At 49.8% G+C, this 19,002-nt stretch overlaps 1 protein-coding gene across 5 annotated transcripts in view; it reads left to right on the top strand.

Moving 5' to 3' along the window:
* The window catches only part of PPFIA1 (PTPRF interacting protein alpha 1), a 95,445-nt gene that overhangs the window by 67,874 nt on the left and 8,569 nt on the right, over nucleotides 1–19,002 (top strand). For 2 of the 5 annotated variants that reach the window (XM_036859629.1, XM_036859630.1), the window contains 9 exons: nucleotides 2,826–2,962; nucleotides 3,824–3,996; nucleotides 4,430–4,523; nucleotides 11,478–11,559; nucleotides 11,651–11,851; nucleotides 13,387–13,449; nucleotides 13,957–13,983; nucleotides 18,356–18,534; nucleotides 18,633–18,730. In XM_036859629.1, coding sequence (XP_036715524.1) covers nucleotides 2,826–2,962; nucleotides 3,824–3,996; nucleotides 4,430–4,523; nucleotides 11,478–11,559; nucleotides 11,651–11,851; nucleotides 13,387–13,449; nucleotides 13,957–13,983; nucleotides 18,356–18,534; nucleotides 18,633–18,730 — 1,054 coding nt within the window. The remainder of the gene's footprint in view (nucleotides 1–2,825; nucleotides 2,963–3,823; nucleotides 3,997–4,429; nucleotides 4,524–11,477; nucleotides 11,560–11,650; nucleotides 11,852–13,386; nucleotides 13,450–13,956; nucleotides 13,984–18,355; nucleotides 18,535–18,632; nucleotides 18,731–19,002) is intronic. The other 3 variants (XM_036859632.1, XM_036859634.1, XM_036859631.1) reach the window with 2 other exon arrangements.

Below are 19,002 nucleotides of genomic sequence, written 5' to 3' on the forward strand. Positions count from 1 at the left end.
ATATGCTGATGGTTCCGCTGGAAATAGGTCGTTCACTGGGACAAATGTAAGAGTTTGCCTTTCTCCCGCTTGTTTGCCTTCTAATTGTTGCACGCTTATTTATAGTAGACATAGTGTTTTTAATTTTTTGTTACTATTTTTAAATTTTATTTATTTATTTGTTTATTTACTTATTTATTTCTGGCTGCGCTGCGAGGCTTGCGGGATCTTAGTTCCCCAACCAGGGATCGAACTCGGGCCCCAGGCGGTGAGAGCGCTGAGTCCTTAACCACTCTACCGCCAGGGAATTCCCCATAGTGTTTTTTAAAAAGAAATGATGGAAGCGGAGCCATAGATGCTAGATTTGGGGGAAAGCAATTTTAACAGTCACAGGTAGTAGCGTTCGGTAGGCTGTTCCTTTGTGCCAGGCATCGTGCTGAATGCTTTACGAGCCTGTTCCCTAATCCCACAAACACCCACGTGAGGTCCAGGTGCTGTTGTTATCCCCATTCAACAGACGTGGACGCCGAGGCTTAGAGAGGCCAGGCGCTGTGCCCAGGCTCGCACAGTCCATCGGCAGCGCAGCGTGGATTTGTCTGATTTCAGGACCTGGACCCTCAGCCCCGGCGCCGTCCGGCCCGCTTTTCCACCAGGAGCTCTTGTCTCCTTCACAGCAGTCCTGATGGAGGGCGCTCGGGGCTTCTTCCTCTCAGATAACCCTGGACTGAGCCCCTGTTCTTGGAGGGAGTACGGTTGCTGAGGGCCAGATCTGTTGACCACGATGCCTCCCTCCCTCTCAGGCTCACAGCCCCCCGAGCGTGCACTCACCGCGCAGCCCTGCAGGACGCGGGCAGCCGTCCTGCGGCCCAGCCCCCCAGTGCACCAGAGCCCCCCTGCCAGGCCACAGCAGCGCGGCAGTTTAAAGTCCTGGCTCTGTCACCGATTGGTTGTGACCTGGGTGAGCCGCTCACCCGCTCTGTGCCCGGCTTTGCCCGCCTGTTAAGTGAGGACAAGGAGAGACCCGTGCCCCTCGGGGTGACCGCGCCCTGCTGCCCCTGCACAGTCCACAGGCCGGCAGCGAGACGTAGTTCTGCTGCGTACGTTTGTAGTTTTCTCGGTGGCAAGACTTTCTCAGTAAAGGTAGCAGCCTGTTGATTACACCCCGGCGGGGTGGCCTGGTCTGTTGCGTGTGGTAGCTTGAGCTCGCTGACTGGCTACTTAGGGGGCCTTGTTCTAGGTTTGGCGTGTGTGTGCCCAGAACCAGCCTCCGGCGGACCTGTCTCCTCCTCCGCGTCACTGGTGGATGCCGAGATGCCTGCCCGGCTTGCGTGCAGCGGCCCGTCCTAGTCACGTGGGCGCAGTGGGGTGGGCTCTCTTCCCGGGGGAGGTGCCGTCCTAGTCACGTGGGCGCAGTGGGGTGGGCTCTCTTCCCGGGGGAGGGGCCGTCCTAGTCACGTGGGCGCGGTGGGGTGGGCTCTCTTCCCGGGGGAGGGGCAGTCCTAGTCACGTGGGCGCGGTGGGGTGGGCTCTCTTCCCGGGGGAGGGGCAGTCCTAGTCACGTGGGCGCGGTGGGGTGGGCTCTCATCCCGGGGGAGGGGCAGTCCTAGTCACGTGGGCGCGGTGGGGTGGGCTCTCATCCCGGGGGAGGGGCAGTCCTAGTCACGTGGGCGCGGTGGGGTGGGCTCTCTTCCCGGGGGAGAGGCAGCCAGGCTGGGTGGGCCCGGAGCGCTTCCTTAGGAAGAGGCCCTTGGGAAGGCGCTTGTCGTGTCAGCTGGGCTTCAAAGCAGCGGTTTGTCTCCATGGAGTCCATAGTCAGCTCAGACCTGCGTCACTTCCCTGACCTGTTTGATTTTTATAAAGGATTGTTTTAACTTGAATTTGAGATCGATCCCTGTTAAGTTTCACACTGATGATTTCTAGCCTTTCTAGCCTTTTGCTGTCTGATGACTGTAATTAGAAATCAGGAGAGGACACAGAGTTTATCCAGCTGTTGCTTAAATGAGTTCAGCTGTATTTTGCCCTGGGTCACTTTGTTGTCACCAAGCCACTGAGGGGCTGCAGTGGATCAATATTCTTTACAGAATCCCGTTAAAAAGGCACAGGTCGGTTGCTCACGTCTCACTGTTTATACAGATGCTTGCCGTGCGTGTTTCATAAAATCTAACCTGGCTTAACCACAGAACCCGAATTTATAAGGGAGATCTGCCTGGACCCTGAAGGGGTTAATCTGTTCCCCATACCGTAACCACCACCCTGCCTCCCATACTCACATCCCATGACAAGCCAAAAAGCTGGGAGTCTGGAAGAGATGATCTTTTGATGAAGACCTGGAACAAGCTATTTCCTTTTTCCTCTCAAGCAGAAAGGTCTGGACAGGTTTGCCTGAGAGGCTTCTTACCCTTGCTCGTGTCTCTGTTGGACGGCATCAGGAGATAAACACAGGCGCCCTCTTCATCGGGGCGGTTACTGCCACGCGTGGTTCATGGTGGTGCCTTCAGGCGGGGCTCAGCTCTCTGCTGCCCCTGTGGGGCTGTCCGGGTGGCCTGGATGCTAGGGACGGCAGGCCACGGGGAGGCCCCCGTCCGGGTCGGGTCTCCGCGCTCATGTGGGTGCAGGCCGGCGGGAGTCGGCTCTGCTCTGTGCTCCCTCTGCTGACAGCCTTGCTCCTCATGAACAAGACAGCCCTTTAAGACGGCATTAGGCTAGATCAAGCCTTTTTGTACAGGCAGAAAGTATAGCTAATAGGTTTTCAAATAAGTTTCTGGTTACAATGTAAAGCCTCCGTGATTTCCTTTATTCGTCACAGTCTGTTGTCACCTAGTTTTACACTTATCTCAATCCCTCAGCTGCCAGCTTCGCGAGAAGAGGTACGAGACGACAAGACGACCATCAAATGTGAGACCTCGCCCCCCTCCTCCCCGCGGTCCCTTCGGCTGGAGCGGCTGCACACAGCCAGCCACGAGGACATCAGGGACGCACGCAAGTAAGGGGCCTGCTCTCCTGTTCCACTTCCGGGAAGTCTGTTCATCTTCTCTTGACAAACACGTCAGGATGATGATTTTAAAGAAATACCACTCAGTTCAGCCTGTTTGTTTCAGTGATAGACTTAGGGTGCCGGCCCCTGCTCTGGGCGATGTAGTGAAATCCGGCAGGAGGTGCCTTCCGTTTGGACAGAGTCAGCTTGGCAAGAAAAGAGTTAAGTGATATCAGCAATTTTAGAAACACTTCATTTCTTCAGATTCTACAGATTAATTCCTTTGGGAACTTTCTTCCTCTGCTGGGTGGAGCCTCCACCCAGCGCGGGCTTGTTTCTGAGCGTTACTCCTCTGTAGGACGCTCCGTGGCTCTCGGATGCGTTCTCGTCCTTTCCGAGCTGTGAAGTGTCCCACCCCGTCCTTCCGTGCTCCCCGAGTGCCCCCTCTCAGGAGACCGGCAGTCACGGTTCTGTGACGCTGGCCTTGGTCAGACCGCCACCTGCTGAGCCCCTGTCCTGAGCCAGGCAGCGCTCGACGGAGGGCACGCATGGTCCTCTCTCCAGCGCCGCCGCCCGGCGGGGAAGGTCACACTCAGGGTGGCGGGAGGAGCCGCCCTTCCCCGGGGGCCTCTGCGCCTGCCGGGCGGCCACCTGGAGGGGCTCGGGGTGCGCTCTGCACCGCGTGGTCTGGAGCCGGGCCCCGCCCTCTCGGGAGGAGAGCTCGCGTCGGAGCCTCGGCCCCTCGGGGGCAGCTGCCCGTGCAGCGGAGCCTGCGCCTCTTGAGCGCAGCGCGGCCCGTGAGCAGTGAGCTTTGTGGGGGGTGTGCTTGCGCGAGGTCCCCCCGTTAAAGGTTGTTTTCTGTCCCCAAAGCTCGACAGGCTCGCAGGACGGCCCCGCGAGCAACCCCAGCAGTAGCAACAGCAGCCAGGACTCGCTGCACAAAGCCCCCAAGAAGAAGGGCATCAAGTCCTCTATCGGCCGCTTGTTTGGCAAGAAAGAGAAGGGCCGACCTGGAGCCCTTGGCAAGGAATCGCTGGGACAAGGTGGGTGGTTTCCAGCCAACTCTTCAGTGTTCGGAGCGGGCAGGGGGCTGCACGTGCCCCTCCGCGCGCCCCTCCGCCACCCGTCGCCACCGCGTGCTTCCTCTCACACAAGCTGGGTGTTCTCCCGGGTCTGTTTCCCCAGCGGGTCCCCACACGGCCCAGAGAGCACGGAGCGTCTCCCAGGCGTCAGCCTTACCGCCTCTTGAGCGTTTGCGTGTGTGTGTCTGTGTCTGTGTGTCTGTGTGTGTCTGTGTGTCTGTGTGTGTGCGCGTGTGTGTGTGTGCGTGTATGCGTGCGTGCCATCTGGTCGGAAAGTTCGCCTTTAGAATTTTCTTCACTCTCCCTACAAAAACTCCTCCACCTGTTTACAGAAACACCTAACTCGGCCGTGTTGATTTTCTCTCAATATTTCGACCACTCTGCTTCCTCGTAGCTGTTATTTCAGAGACAGAAAACTCATCTCAAGATGCCTTGGGACTCAGCAAATTGGGAGGACAGGCTGAAAAAAATCGTAAACTTCAAAAAAAGTAAGGTTTTTGTTTTTTGTCGATCTCACTGAACAATTTTCAGTTGTTCCTGATTTTTAACTAATGTTTATTGATTAAATGTGATATCCAGCTCTGTATATATATTATCTTCTGAAAGCTTAACCCAAAGCCTTTATTAAACCGTACTTCCCGGAGGACTTACAACATCTGTGAATTTGGGAAGGACTCGCACATGGGTTCCTAGCCCACTTTGCAGAGTTCCCTGGCGAGGACACGGCGTGGGGCCGAGTCGCGCTCAGCCGCAGAGCGTTCGTGTCTGAATGCCGGCTCCTGCACAAGTCAGCTCTGGGGCGTTGGGAAACGTGGCTTTCCTGTGCTTCAGTTTTCTCGTCTGTGAGATGGGAGTCCTAGTAGCACATACCCCGTGGGGCCTTTACGAGCGTTAGCTGTACAGACACGTCTACGTGTACGTACACGAGGCTCCCTAAACAGTGCCGGCACTGGGGAGGGCGCACGTGTAACCGCAGCCACCGCGGGGACTTGCCACCGGTGTTCAGAGGCTTGTTGCTCGCACTAGCGGTCAGTCAGGAAGGTGCCACTTACCGTGTTGCCTTTTTTTCCCTCCGCTCGTAGATTTTGTGTTTTTATCTTAAACAGACTCTCAGTTTTGCAATCTTATTAAATTTTAATTCTGAGTTGTCCTGATTCTGAAAATAAGCAATAACAGTAGGGGTGGTTTTCTACAAAGGAGCTCAGGCGTTGTGATGCCCCAGGATAGGCACAGAGGCACATAGGGTGTGCACGTGTCTCTGGGTCCAAGGACGTTTTCTGACCCAGGACGGGTTGTGTGTCGGGTGACCACATCCCAAACCAGCGCTAAGTAGATGACCTGGATAGGCGGAGACTGTCCCAGTGAATCGACAAGTGGGAAATAAGACGGAACGCTTTGTAGTCTCGGGTGAGCACGAACCTGAGAGTGGGGAAGGTGGTGATAAGGTGGTAATACTGGCCCTTGAGACAGGAGGAAGCTGGGTGGGCTCTGTGATAAATCTGACGATGGGGAAGGTCATCTGGCCACTGTCAAGCACCTTGAGAAACCAACACTGGTCTGGAATCCGGGGCCTGCAGGCACTGGCCCCAGGACCACCCTTGAGCCCACGGGGACCCTCTCCACTAGAGGCCAGTTTGCCTTTAGCCCCTCAAGTTGCCTGTTGATTTTTCTTTTGTGAAATCTGCCTCATTTTAGCTCTCTTCTCAGAAGTCACAGTTATCTTGCCTGGCATAGTGTTGATTGCGTTCCGGGGGAAGTGCTGTCCGCTCGGTCATTGCTCACGACACCGCAGGAATACTCGGTCTTTGGCTCCCCGGAAGTGGAAATCTGTAGAAACCACTCAGCAGCAAAAGCTGATTTGAGCGTTGCTGTCTTTGAACTGTAGAGAGTGTTGTACCCGAACTCAAGTAATTGCCGTTCGCTTATGGGGACTTAACGTCAGAGCCTTTTGCCCTTCTGGAGTCATGCCAGGACACTTGTGTGCCCTAGATTCTGCTGGGGCGTTTCATCTCACATGCTCCCGCTCAGCTGCGAGAGACCAGTAGGGGTTATGGCTGTGCCGCCCAGCCCTCCCACCCTCTGCTCCTGAGCGTTCGTGTTTCACGTAGCGTCGAGCGTAGTATGAATTGGCCAAAATGCGCCACTGTGTTTTCTCCACTTGTCCTGTAATTCTCAGGAGGAAGTCGAGTGGTGGGCTGCCTGTGGCAGACGTCGCTGGGTTACTTGCCCGGCGTGTGATGCAGGTCTGTGCACTGGGGTGTGTGTCTGCTAGGCGGGGTCCTCTGGAGCTGGGGTGTTCGGGCGGAACTTCTGACTCTGTGTTACCGTGGCTGAGCGTGCACGAGCAGGTGTGCTCCGCTCCATCGTCACGCGCGGCAAGTTCGAACGTGTGCTGGCAACTTAGAGAGCGATGCAGAGTCCGAAGATCTTCTGACTGCAGTGGGTAATTTTAGTTCTGTCAGTTAACCAGAGATACAATTGACTTTAGGGAGAATGCTTTATTTATAAATGTGAAAAAAGTATTTTAGCTTTCCAGAAAAAATATTGTTTGAATATAGTTTAACATTTATGGCATTATCGATGGGAGAATCAAAACACGCTTGTCAGAAATATTTTCTTTTTATTAAGCCCCAATTTATCTCAGAGGTGCTCTTTTAACTGCTAAATTTACACAGCCAGTGCGTCCACTTTTTTAGAGAATTTTCAAGATTTGGTGAAGATGAGACTTTCAGGTTTCATGAAAGCTACGTGAGAGAGCACGGTGGGCACACTTGGTGCTGGACATGCCTGGTGAGGCGTGGAGGCTGCAGCTGTCGTGGAAGTCGGCGTCCCTGACCGTCATCGCGGTGGCCTGGGCTCTAGACGGGCTCCCCGTGTGCGGGCACTTGCCCAACGGCGTTTCAACTCGACCTCGTTAATAAGGACCTGGTGCTTTAAATGCTGTCTTTCCACCTCCCCTTGGTTGACGCTGTCGTGCGCTCACAGGGGAAGCTGAGTTGTCGGGTTTGCTGTGCTGTGTGTGTCCTGAAACCTTCCGCGTTGCCCGTCGCCCGCTACAGGCTCTGAGCTGCACTGCTTTTGACGGGAAGCAGCACCGCAGTCCTCCCGCCCGGGCCTCTCTCCGGCCCTGCGCCGGCCTGCGCGGCTGCGTCAGTGAAGTGGAGCCCAGTGAGCCTTTGTAGGAGGTGCCGGGGTGTGCAGAGTGTCAGTCTCAGAGAAATGAGGCCCTGTCTGTCTGGATGATGCCACTCATATGGTGTTTGATCAGCAGAAGCTAACACAACCGTCTTGTTACGAAAGACAGCTTGACCGTGGTGCTTCTGTCCTAATTTAAAACGCACGTTGTCATTCACATATGACATGACCTTTCTCTCATAGGCGTGTCTGTTCCACATAGAATTCAGTGTATTTCTGAACGTCTTTCTCCTGTGACTCTAATTCTGAGGTTAGGAAGTGTGCCACATCATTCGACTACTAGAGCAGGTATTTAATAAATCCCGCTTGGGATCTAGAATTTGATCCTTGAGGGGGCAGATCAAGTCCCAGACGAGTAGCCCCGCCTGCGTGGCCCGAGCCGGGTGGGCACGTGCTGACCTCGTCCCAGCTGGCCCGCAGGGGAGGCAGCCCCCTCGGGCTCGTGTCCGCAGTCCTCTCTGTACACTGAGGTCACAGATGAGAGTGAGACAGTGACAGCAGAGAGCGATGCAGAGGAAGGAAGTCAGTCCCAGCAGAAGCGGAGCGAGTCCTGTGTTTGCCTCTGGACCGTGGCTTGGGGCCGCGGGATCTCGGCAGATGGCACCCCCCTCATTCCTGCAGGGTGCTGGCTTGTAGCTCAGCTTCTTCAGAACAGAGCTGGGTGCTTTGGGCGGATTTAAGGCATTTGGAGTCCTGTCGCCTTAGTGCTCGTGTTTTAGGCTTGGGAGCTAATGACCGGAAGATTTCTTGTTTTCTAGAAGACTGACCTGTGAAGGAATACCTCCTTCCCTTGCAGTTAACTTAGCTGAGGACTAAATGCCTGTCATGTTTATTTTGGTAGCTGCAGTAAAGAAGGAAGAAAAGACGGTTCTGTTGATAATTAGAAAGTGGTCATGTGGGTGCATGGGCGAGTTGGTCGGCTCTACTTCGCATTTATTTATTTCTTTGTTCTTGATGTCAGTACTTTTTTTTTTTTTTTAAAGAAACACATTTGTTCCTAACTGAAGGACTGAAAAGATTTTATTCTGCCACTCAACAGTTTTTTAAATACCATTTTTTGTCATAAAGTCTTTTTCTCTTGGCCTTTTGTTACCGATATTCCATTAGCAGAGACCAGGCGTTCTACTTCTGGCAGAGGATTTATCGATAGCTTCCCAAATAGTGTCCAAATAGCTGCTTTCATCTCCTGGTTTCTCAGACTGTATATGATGGGATTCAGTGAGGGACACAAAACTGTGTGTGCCATGGCAGGCCCCAAGTCTCGAACAGATAAAATGTCAGCAGTTGGTCGTGAGGCAGCCGAGAGCCCTGTGGTGCAGGAGAGCGTGCCGAAGAGAGGCAGTCGTGGGAGCAGGTGGGCCTCCCCTGAAGGGGGGTGTGAGCGTTCCCAGTTGAGAAGAAGCGGAAACAGGAGAGACTAGAAACAGAGGATCCCAGGGCACGCGGCACGTCACTCGGGGCAGTCGCAGGTTCTGTCGGCAGCAGGCAGCAGTGGGCTCCTAGATGGAGTGGGAGAGGAGCAGTGATTTGTTCTGTGCCCCACGGGCGGAGGGGCGGGGGTGGGGGCCCTGCAGCTGATGCCGCCTGCGGGTGTGCTGCCCCCAGCGCGGACGGGCGCCTCGGGGGGGAGGGGCTCGTGCTCCCGGGCCCTGGGCCGCCTCGCAGGGGAAGGCGCCCCGGGCGGCAGGCCGAGACCTGGGCCGGCCGCCCGGCCGGGGCCTCCGCGCCCTCTCGCTGGCTTCCCGCGCCTCTCAGCCGCGTTGTCCTGCCTCCGTCACCATATCCCGGTGTCATCAGGGCGCTGGACGGGAGCTCTGAAATCCCAGAAACACATCCATAGTAGAAAAGGCTTTTTATGAAAGCGAACGGCTCTTGCCTGGAAAAGAGTCAGAACAATGTGCGCCAATCTTCAGGTAATGGAATCAGTGGACTCTTTGTAACCCTAAATTTCTTGTCTACAGTGAATATCTGTTGCATATTAAAAAAATGAGGTCTCTGGCAAAGTGCCAAGGATTCAGTACCTGTTTGGCTCCCTTCAGAGCGTGGGGTTCTGAAAGCCCCCGGCCCGGTGGGTGCCGCCCCGCCCCCTCCTGGCCGGCCTGGCCGTCCAGGGACCACACTCTAGAGCTCGGGCTGTCCCCGGGTGACCTGCCCAGGACTTGTTTGCATCGCAGAGGCTCGTATGGCTCCCGTGAATGTTTGCATAAGGTGTAGCTGCTGTCTTTGAGGAGGCGTCATCTTTAGGGAACAGGAAGTAGCATTTGGTTCAGGGCGCTGATGGCTCATTCTGCCCGACAAGGCCCTTCTTGCCCCCATTACTCCTTCCAGCGTTGGGATCCTGTGTCAAAAGATGATCACAATCTCATGTGGACTCAGTTTTTGTTTTTAATTTATGAATAGCTTTGTTTGTTTTAATTTTAAAAGTTTACCGTTTTTTTTTTACTGTGCTTGAGCTATTAAGATACGTGTTGTGTTCTCTCGTATAATTATTCCTGGATAATACAGTATTTGCTATTCCCAGGAAACCTAAGGTTGACTTAAAGGAACACTTACTTGAAATTTTATGTGAAACATTTTGAGCTTTAATTGTACATAGACTTCACAGTCTTAAGTCTAATGCTACTTGAATATAATGAAAAGCCGCTATGTTTCTTTAGGGAGTTCCCTGGCGGTCCAGTGGTCAGGACTCCGCGCTTTCACTGCGGTGGCCAGGTTCAGTCCCTGGTCGGGGGACTAAGATCCCACAAGACGTGCAGCGTGGCCAAAAAAAGAGAAAGAGAGAAAGAAAGAAAAGCCACTAAGTATCTTTAGAAATAAAAGATTCCGTGGTGTGATCTGCAGAAATTATTACAGAAAAATAACTAAGAACGACCTAGGAATTTTGCAGTGACTCAGGGATGTCCAGTCAGGTAAATGGACCTGTCCTTTCCACTCCAGTCCCATCTTCTCTCCTAGACTTTTCATTTTTAAACTAATTAGTGACTTTCAGAAAGGTTTGTAAGTACATAACTCAAAGAAGTACAATAAGGTTCATAAAGCTTCTTGTGTTATCATTTACATTAGGGTGTTATCCGTAGACAAAATCATTTTAAAAGATGTTAACATTATGGTTTGGGCATTTTAAAGTCAGGCACACAGAACATTTCTGCTCCCATAAAGCAGCGGTCCCCAACCTTTTTGGCACCAGGGACCGGTTTCGTGGAAGACAATCTTTCCACAGGCCGGGGGGGCCGGGCAGGGGGATGGTTCAGGCCGCAGTGCGAACGATGTGGAGCGGCAGATGCAGCTTCGCTCGCTCCCCAGCCGCTCACCTCCTGCCGTGCGGCCGGTTCCTAACAGGCCACGGACCGGTACCGGTCCACATCCCGGGGGTTGGGGAGCCCTGCCGTAAAGGATCCCAGGACTCCTCGCTGCCTCCTGCCCTGGGGCAGTTGGCATTGCCATCAGGATCATAGGCTCACGGCCTGCCTTGTGTGCACTGGTAGAGGTTGTTGGCATTTAAATTTTCTGGATGTGAAGCTTGTGGGTTAAACCAAAGGATGACCCGGGAATTCCCTGGTGGTCCAGTGGTTAGGACTCTGCCCTTCCACTGCAGGGGGCCCAGGTTTGATCCTTGATCGGGGAACTGGGATCCCACAAACCGCGCAGCGCAGCCAAAAAATAATAAATTAAATAACCCCCCCTCAAAAAAAAGATGACCCAATATCTTAATTTAGCCGATACCTACTTAGCTAAATAGCAGTGCAGAATAGAAACAGCCAAAGTCCAGCCCTTTCCTTGCTAGCTATATTAGAGCGTTATTAGTGTTCAAGTCTGCATTGTTCTCTGTGTTTTGTCGTGAACGTTGAGCGTTTCTGGAGCTCTCTGAGGCAGGCTCCTCTGTTCAGACCCAGGTATGGTTTCCTCTTCCTACACATTCGTCCTCCTTGCTTACGAAGGGATGCGTGATTGTGTTTCGTGTTGAGTAGCCTACCTTGGATATGAAGACTCTGCTGGGTCTTTTAAAGTTGGTAGTAATTCTTTAATCCTGGAAGGAGACGATTCCATAGAGAATCGTGGAGGGTTTTTCAGCATTTCATTACTCAGGCGTTCAGTGTGATGTGTTCCAAACTACCCTTCAGTGGATGGTTTAGAAGGTTGAAGGACAATGATGAGATGTGTGGCGTCACACTTTGGGGGTTTATAAAGAGGACACTTTGCCTGTGTGTAGCGTGGCTCCTGAAGGTCTGAACATCTGTCACCTGTAGGCATGAATTGCTCGAAGAAGCCCGAAGACAAGGCTTACCCTTTGCCCAGTGGGACGGGCCGACTGTTGTCGTCTGGCTGGAGGTGCGTATGCCCCTCTCCGAATCCTGGCCGAGTGTGCGAGCCCATCCGTACGCCACGCGTAACCTTCTGGCCCCGTGTCCCCCGTCTCCAGCTCTGGGTCGGGATGCCGGCCTGGTACGTGGCTGCTTGCCGAGCCAACGTGAAGAGCGGGGCCATCATGTCCGCCCTGTCGGACACGGAGATCCAGCGCGAGATCGGCATCAGCAACCCTCTGCACCGGCTGAAGCTGAGGCTGGCGATTCAGGAGATCATGTCCCTGACAAGTCCGTCAGCCCCTCCTACGTCAAGAACGGTACGTTTCCGTAAAAAGAGTTCATCCCCTATGCGTGTTGCTTCCGCAGTTCTTTATAAACACATCCAGTGTTCCAGTTTAAAGGTGTAGCATTCAAAGACATGACAACTTTTAATTTGCGGCAATTGGCTTGTTAAAAGATACGTCACTAAATACTTTTATAACAGCTTGGCTACAGTGGCATTGTAATATAGAAATGGGAGTCTTTGAAAACGTAAAAAAGTGATCATCACAAATTTAAATATGAATTTAAAGAAAGTGAAGGAGAAAAAGCTTAGACCCCAGGTTGCATTGTAAGCAGTGGTTCCCGCGTTTGCCTTGTTCGGCCTGTTGGCGCTTTCCCTTTGGGGAGCTGTAGACCCTGGGATTTTAAGAGCCCGTGATCTGCAGGTGCGCTCCAAGTAGTGTCTGTGCCCATCCAGTTTTGCTCCACGTGGGAAGACCTTGGAAGTCCTTTCAGAGGGTCCTCCTAGTTGAAAGAGTCAAAAACTAACGTAATGAAAATGTGAATTATAATTGGGAGATCAGGGCGGGCCAGCTCTTCATTTCTCCAGGGCAGACTCTGTACACCGGCTCAGTTCCCACTCTGCTTTCAGTCTGTCTGCTCCGGACAGAAAAACTGGTGCGGAAACTAAGCCTCACAGACGTGCTTCCTCTGAGTAGCAGGTCAGCGCCCGATTCAGGGCTCACAGTTACTTTACACGAAAAGCGTGAAAGCTTTTCTGTTCGCTTGTCTTCCGTTGTTTCTCAGTGGGAGCGTCGTGGTGATGACAGTGGCCCGTGTCCTCACCTCTTGCACAGGCGCGCGTGATCTCAGTGTATCTGGTCTGCTCTGTGCCCAGGTGTTTCACCAGAGTCGCCTTTTCAGAAATGAAGGTGCTGGGGGCTTTCCCGCAGTTTTTATCAAGTATCTCGGTAGAGGGAGCGTCTCATGAGTTGAGTTTAATGGACGGTGAAGACGAACAGGCCTCCCGTGAGGAACCTGCCCACCGTTAGGCGGGGGCACCGCCCGCGGGGGCTCGGCCGGCTCGGGGCTGCGGGGAAGCCCGGCGGTGCCGTCACTGGGACGCCGACGGCCCCGCGCCCCGCCTCTGACTGAGGCCCGGTCACCGGCGGCCGCCTGCTCACAACCGTCTCCCCAGAGCCCGAAGCCGGACTTCCATCCTGTTCTTTGTTGTGCTTTGACTGGGTGAGACCGTCTTAAGTACAACGGCTTAACAGTTCCTCGAGAATCATTCGCCACTTTCAGAAGCACGCAGTGTGTTCCCTGCTCTTCAGATGCCACGTAGCTCAGGTGTCAGCGTGGCACAGGAGGCTCTAGGGCTGTCCTCCTCAAGAAGGCGGTGTCCTGCCCGGAGAAGGGCGAGCGCGGTGAGCGCCCGTGTCTCCCTGTGGGCGGCTAAGACGGGGGGTGGGTGGGGACGGCCTCTGCCCCACCCGCTCCCCTCCCGTGCCCTGGCTGACGTGTCTGCCGCCTTTCCCCTCTGTCACCGCTGCCCTTGCCCTGGATGTGGCCGGTCACGGGGTGCCCCTAGACCACGGGAAATGTCTGGTTAACACACGAGGAGATGGAGACGCTCACGGCCGCGCCCCAGACGGTCAGTCCCGCCCCGTGCTCACCCCCACCCCCGCCCCTCCCCGGGCAGCCCCACTGCAGGTTGGCGCCGTTCTTGGCCTTTCTGTGGAAAACAGAAATGTCGCTTTACGTTCGATTGTTCTGGATAAGTATTTCCTTTAGGTATTAGTTAAATGTGTGAAACACAATCCATATTTCATCTTATTTTATATTTTTTTCAGGAACTTAAAGTTGGTAGACTTGCTCCATGTAGAATAGACTTAATTGCTGTCTTCTTTACGGGAGACCTCAGTTCAGCCCTCTGGCCCTAGTTTTCTCCTCTTCCGGGTGTGCTTGCCGTGGGAAGTCCGCTCCTTGCATGAGATACGGGAATTGTTGGTTTTGCATGAGTTTTGCATGATGCTTTGATTCTGTGACCCTTTTCGCCCAGTTAAGCTGCACCTCCCCTGCAAAGTTAATTTGCTTGCGTCACTAAGCTCACCAATACTAATAGTTATGTTCTTTTGCATCCCTAACCACGTAACATCAGGAAGATGAGGAGGGAAGCTGGGCTCAGGTTGGAGACTTTCTATAATGTATTCTTCACTATATGTACAGCAACAAAAAGAATTGGAGTATGAAAACTTGTAATTTACTTTTCTTGATGTTTTTAACTTCTTGACATAGAATATTGTTAATGATTTGAAAGCATTAGCCAAAGAAAGCACAGGATTAAAGAGTACGTCTCATGGACAATTTTGAACATTTCTCGTGTAGTGCCCTCATAGCTAATTCTCATTAACATAAATTACTTTGTTTGACACGTGGTCTTTCCTACAAAGCCCTGTGGCTTCCGCAGCTCCTGAGATGATGTATTTCAGTCCCTGGTGGGGGTAGCATTAGTTACAAGATATACTGATAAGAAAATCGTGTTCTAATAAATTTCTAACACAACAGTCGCGTAGAGACTCTACCTGTGCCGGCATTTACTACAGGGTGTCCTAATACAGTGTTGTTCCAAAGGCTTTCTTACCGATGGGATTCTCAGAAATTGAGCCCATTCTCGCTTAACGTACGTGTTGAATTGTTAGGTCCCCAGATCAACTCCAGAAAAGCTCTGTCACAGCTGTTTTGCAGCTTTACGTTGAGACCCGTTGATTAAAATCAGTGATTTCCCTACGTGTGATCCCACCGACGTTGCCCTGTGACTCGCGACAAGTCAAAGCCTGCCGGGTGTGGCTGGAGTTTCCCTGAGGCGCTCACCAGTGGCACCTGTTCACGGACCTTGAGAGGATAACTGTTTAACCGGAAAGTCAAAGGAGTTTTAAATCAGAATTTTCCTGATCACAGGTTGTTGGTTGAAACACCTGCTTCCCTCTATTTGTACTCCTGAAATAAAGCCAATTATATCACTTTTTAACAGAAGAGGAAAAGCTATAATATGATTCTGTGAGCTCCACCCCCCCCCCATTTAGGTATTCTGTGCCACTACTCCAGATAAATATCCTCATTAATTTTTTAACCTAGTCACTAATGACTATCAGTGAATTTGAAAGAGTGCATTTCATAATTACTTAAACATCAGTATATTTTACACTAAGAAGCAGAACTTGGTGAGCACTTGAATATAAAATTCCCTGCGTCATGGGGCACGAAGTGTAAATTAAATAAGCTGGATGTTTGCTTTTCGCAATGGAAATATAAACGAGGATGAGCCCTGCCGATGACACCAGCATTGCCAACGTTCAGTCCTCAGCGTAAGCAAGGACCGCTTTCACTCCACCCCTCTCCCAGAGGAGAGGAAAGCAAAGAGGCTTCCTGGTGTCCGTGAATCTGCCAGGGGCACATGGCGTACAGTGCATATTCCCTGTGGTATTAGCACAGTGACCAGCTCCTAACCCAAGGGGAAGTTTGAGGTGCCCTTGGGCACTCAGGGGAAGAAGACATCAAGGTGTTGTCAAAGCTTTGGATGCCTTCATTTAGGAAGTAGCATCACCCAGCTGTCCGCGCGAGACTACGCTGCCCACCGGTGGTACAGGATCGAACAGGACAGCCGCATCCGTGCCATCACTCTCACCTTGTACAGAGTTCAGAAAACTGATTTGTATGTGGTCGTTTCAGTGATGGAAAAATAGACCCTATAGAGTCTCTTCTATCCCAAATGTCCTCTGATCATGAGAGAGCCCCATTGTGTGCTTTTTTCAGAGGCTGTGATGACAGCCTAGGAGGTGTGGGTCTCCCTGGGATCGAGCCTGATTTTCCCAGAAACCTACATTATCGACCATTTAGGTGTGACTAGAGTACCTAAGGAGTAAACAAAGATACGGAAGCTTCTGCTTCCATGGAATTCTCTGTTTAGAAATGTCTTTGCATCTTGTGTCTCTTTAAGAATACATAATCCGCAAGCAAGAAAATAATACCAGATATTCATGCTTTAAGTGTCAGGCTTATGAGATGAGAGTTGGGTTTGAAAGAGTGAAAAAACATGATACTGTGATGATGTCCCAAAAATGTTTGATGTTTATCTCCACTCACGACTATTTATAGAATTTTTTTTTCTATTAGAAACATTTTTTTTTTCTATTAGAATTTGAGTGTTCTTGCTGGAGTCTGAGTCATTCCTTCCAGCTTCGTTGGTATAAATAATAGATTAGAGCCCATATTTTTGAGACAGACCATGGTGGTACTCGAGAGATACTATTTCCGAGGATTCCATAAGGTACAGAATTCCTCTGAATATACCTTAGTCTTCTTGGACTGAAGAACGTCAAGTACCTTTCTTTGGTATGTGTGTATATACATATAATGTGTTTATTTTTCATTGTGCAGACCTTGCACGTATTCTGTTAGATTTATCCCTGAGGATTTCATGGGTTTTGATGATGTTATTATAAGTGGTACTTTTTAAAATTTCAATTTCCAGTTTATTTCTAGTATTTACAAGTATTGTGCATTTTTATATGTTGACCTTGTATCCTGCAACTTTGCTAATAAACTCATTTTTATTCTTGTAACTGTTTTGCAGATTCATTTTCGACATTAATAACCAGGTCATCTGCAAATACCATTTTATTGCTTTTCCAATTCATATGATTTTGATTTCTTTTTTCTTGTCTTATTACAGTGGCTAGGAGTTCCAATACAGTGTTGAATAAAAGTTGCGAGTGCAGACATCCTTGCTTTGTTCCTGATCTTAGGGAGAATGCATTGTATGTTGTCAGCTCTACCTTTTTTGTAGATGCTCTTTATATGAGGTTGAGGCGGTTTTCTTCCATTCCTAGATTGCTGAGATTTCCGTATATAAATGATGAATATTGTCAGATGCCTTTTGTTTGTCTTTCGAGATGATATTGTGGTTTTTCTTTTCAGTCCATTGATACAGTGAATTTCATTGGTTTTTTAAATGTTGACCCAACCTTACGTTCTTGGGATAAACCCTACTTGTCATGATACCCTGTTCGTTTAATTGATTATTGATTTCCTGATACTTTGTTAAGGAATTCTGCTTCTGTGTCTCTGAGGGATATTGGTTTGTAGTTTTCTTATATTATATGTTTCTCTGGTTTAGGTATCAAGATAATTCTGGCCTCGTAGAATGGGTTAGGCGTTTTTTTCTTCACTATTTTGGAATAGTTTGTGTAGAATTGGTATTTTTTTCATAAATGCTTGATAGGATTCACTAGTGAAGCCATTTAGGGTAGAGATTTTATGTGTGTGCGTGTATGGGTGGGTAGGAAGGTTCATAACTACAAATACGAGTTTTAATAGATTCAGGTTATCTGTTTCTTACTGAGTGGCTTTCATAAATTGTGTCTTTCTAGAAATTAGACTATTTTATGTAAGTTGCTTAAAGTTGTTCACAGTTTACCCTTGTTGCTATCCTTTCAGTGTCTATAGGATATGTACTGATGTCCCCTCTTTCATTCTTGATATTGGTGGTTTATGTCTTCTCTTTTTTCTCGATCACTCTGGTTAGTCAATTTTATTGATATCTATGAAGAAACTGATTTTAGTTTCATTGTTTTATTTTCTGTTTTTCTGGTTTCCATTTCATTGATTTCTGCTGGTTTATTTTCTTCTTTCTGCTTTATTGATTCCTAATTTAATTCTTTTGAGGTCAGAGAACATATTTTGTATGATTTCAGTCACTTTAAGTATGCTGAGATTTGTCTGTCTTGAAGAGTGTTCCACATCCCCTTAAAGAATGTATCGTGCTGTTGGATGGAGTGTTACATAAAATGTCAATTAGGTTAGGTTGGTTGATAGCGTTGTTTAAGGCTTCTGTATCCTTACTGGGGTTGGTTGGTTGTCTGTTTTGGCTTCCTCGTTCAATCAGTTATTGAATAATTGAGAGAGGAGGGTTGAGGTCTCTGACTATAATTGTGCGTTTGTCTCTTTCTCCTTTCAGCCTATCAGTTCCTGCTTTGCTTACCGCTTCTTTTGAAACTATTTTTTAATTCACTTGACTGACTTGGAAATTAACAGATGTCTTGTTAAGGAAATTTGGAAAACAAAGTGTTAAAAATAAAATTAAAGGCAGCCAGAGATATTGTTAATGAGTAGAGTTAGATTGATCCTTCAAACTTGTTCATGAGTCGTGATCATTCTTTGCTGATGTATTATTATGTATAAAAGCTATTTCAGAAGAGTAATGTGTAGTCAGTTATAATTTTATCGTGGTTGTTAAATAGATTAAATTTACACACACAAGAGAGTCATAGAGTTTTAATGGCATAATTCCTTTTGTATAAAATTTTGCCAGCAAATTTATAAGGTAGTAAATAAGAGATCAAATTATTTTGAAATTATAAGCAACCACGTTGTCATTAGCTTATTAGCCTTTGAGAATATGTAACAGATTAAAAATCCAGTTTAAAGATGATATAAACGGTCTTTGTGGCTGCTTTCATGGGTTTTTTCCTGAACTGATGGTCCTTGATTATTGAAAGCAGACACTGGCGTACGGGGACATGAACCACGAGTGGATCGGCAACGAGTGGCTGCCCAGCCTGGGCCTCCCGCAGTACCGGAGCTACTTCATGGAGTGCCTCGTGGACGCGCGGATGCTGGACCACTTGACCAAGAAAGACCTTCGCGGGCAGCTGAAAATGGTTGATAGTTTTCACAGGTTAGTCGCCGCAAGTGGTTCTTACTAATTGGCTGAGAGATGTTTGACTATTGCCAGGTCTAAATTTTTTCTTTTTTTTCTTTTTCTCTTGGAAATAGAAACAGTTTCCAGTGTGGAATTATGTGCCTGCGAAGGTTAAATTATGACCGGAAAGAACTGGAAAGAAAAAGAGAAGAAAGCCAGAATGAACTAAAAGGCTAGTACAGTCGTGTTTCTTGCTTCCCAGTGTACTAGCAGCCTCAATGATATCCTGTTTTAAAGAAAAAAATCAGGAAATGCTTTAAGTGGAGAAAACGTGTCTGGCATCATTACAGAGGAGGGAGTGTTTTTAAGATCCTCCTCTGTGGCCAGAGCACTTGTGCCTGTTTCCTTGCGCTCAGTCTATAGGTTAGGTGTCTCAAGGTAAACATTTTTCCCATGACCCTAGAGATTTCCTGTTACTATGACACGTGTCCTGTTTCACTCAGA

The sequence above is a fragment of the Balaenoptera musculus genome, chromosome 8, assembly GCF_009873245.2.
Source record: "Balaenoptera musculus isolate JJ_BM4_2016_0621 chromosome 8, mBalMus1.pri.v3, whole genome shotgun sequence".
Taxonomy (NCBI): Eukaryota; Metazoa; Chordata; class Mammalia; order Artiodactyla; family Balaenopteridae; genus Balaenoptera; species Balaenoptera musculus.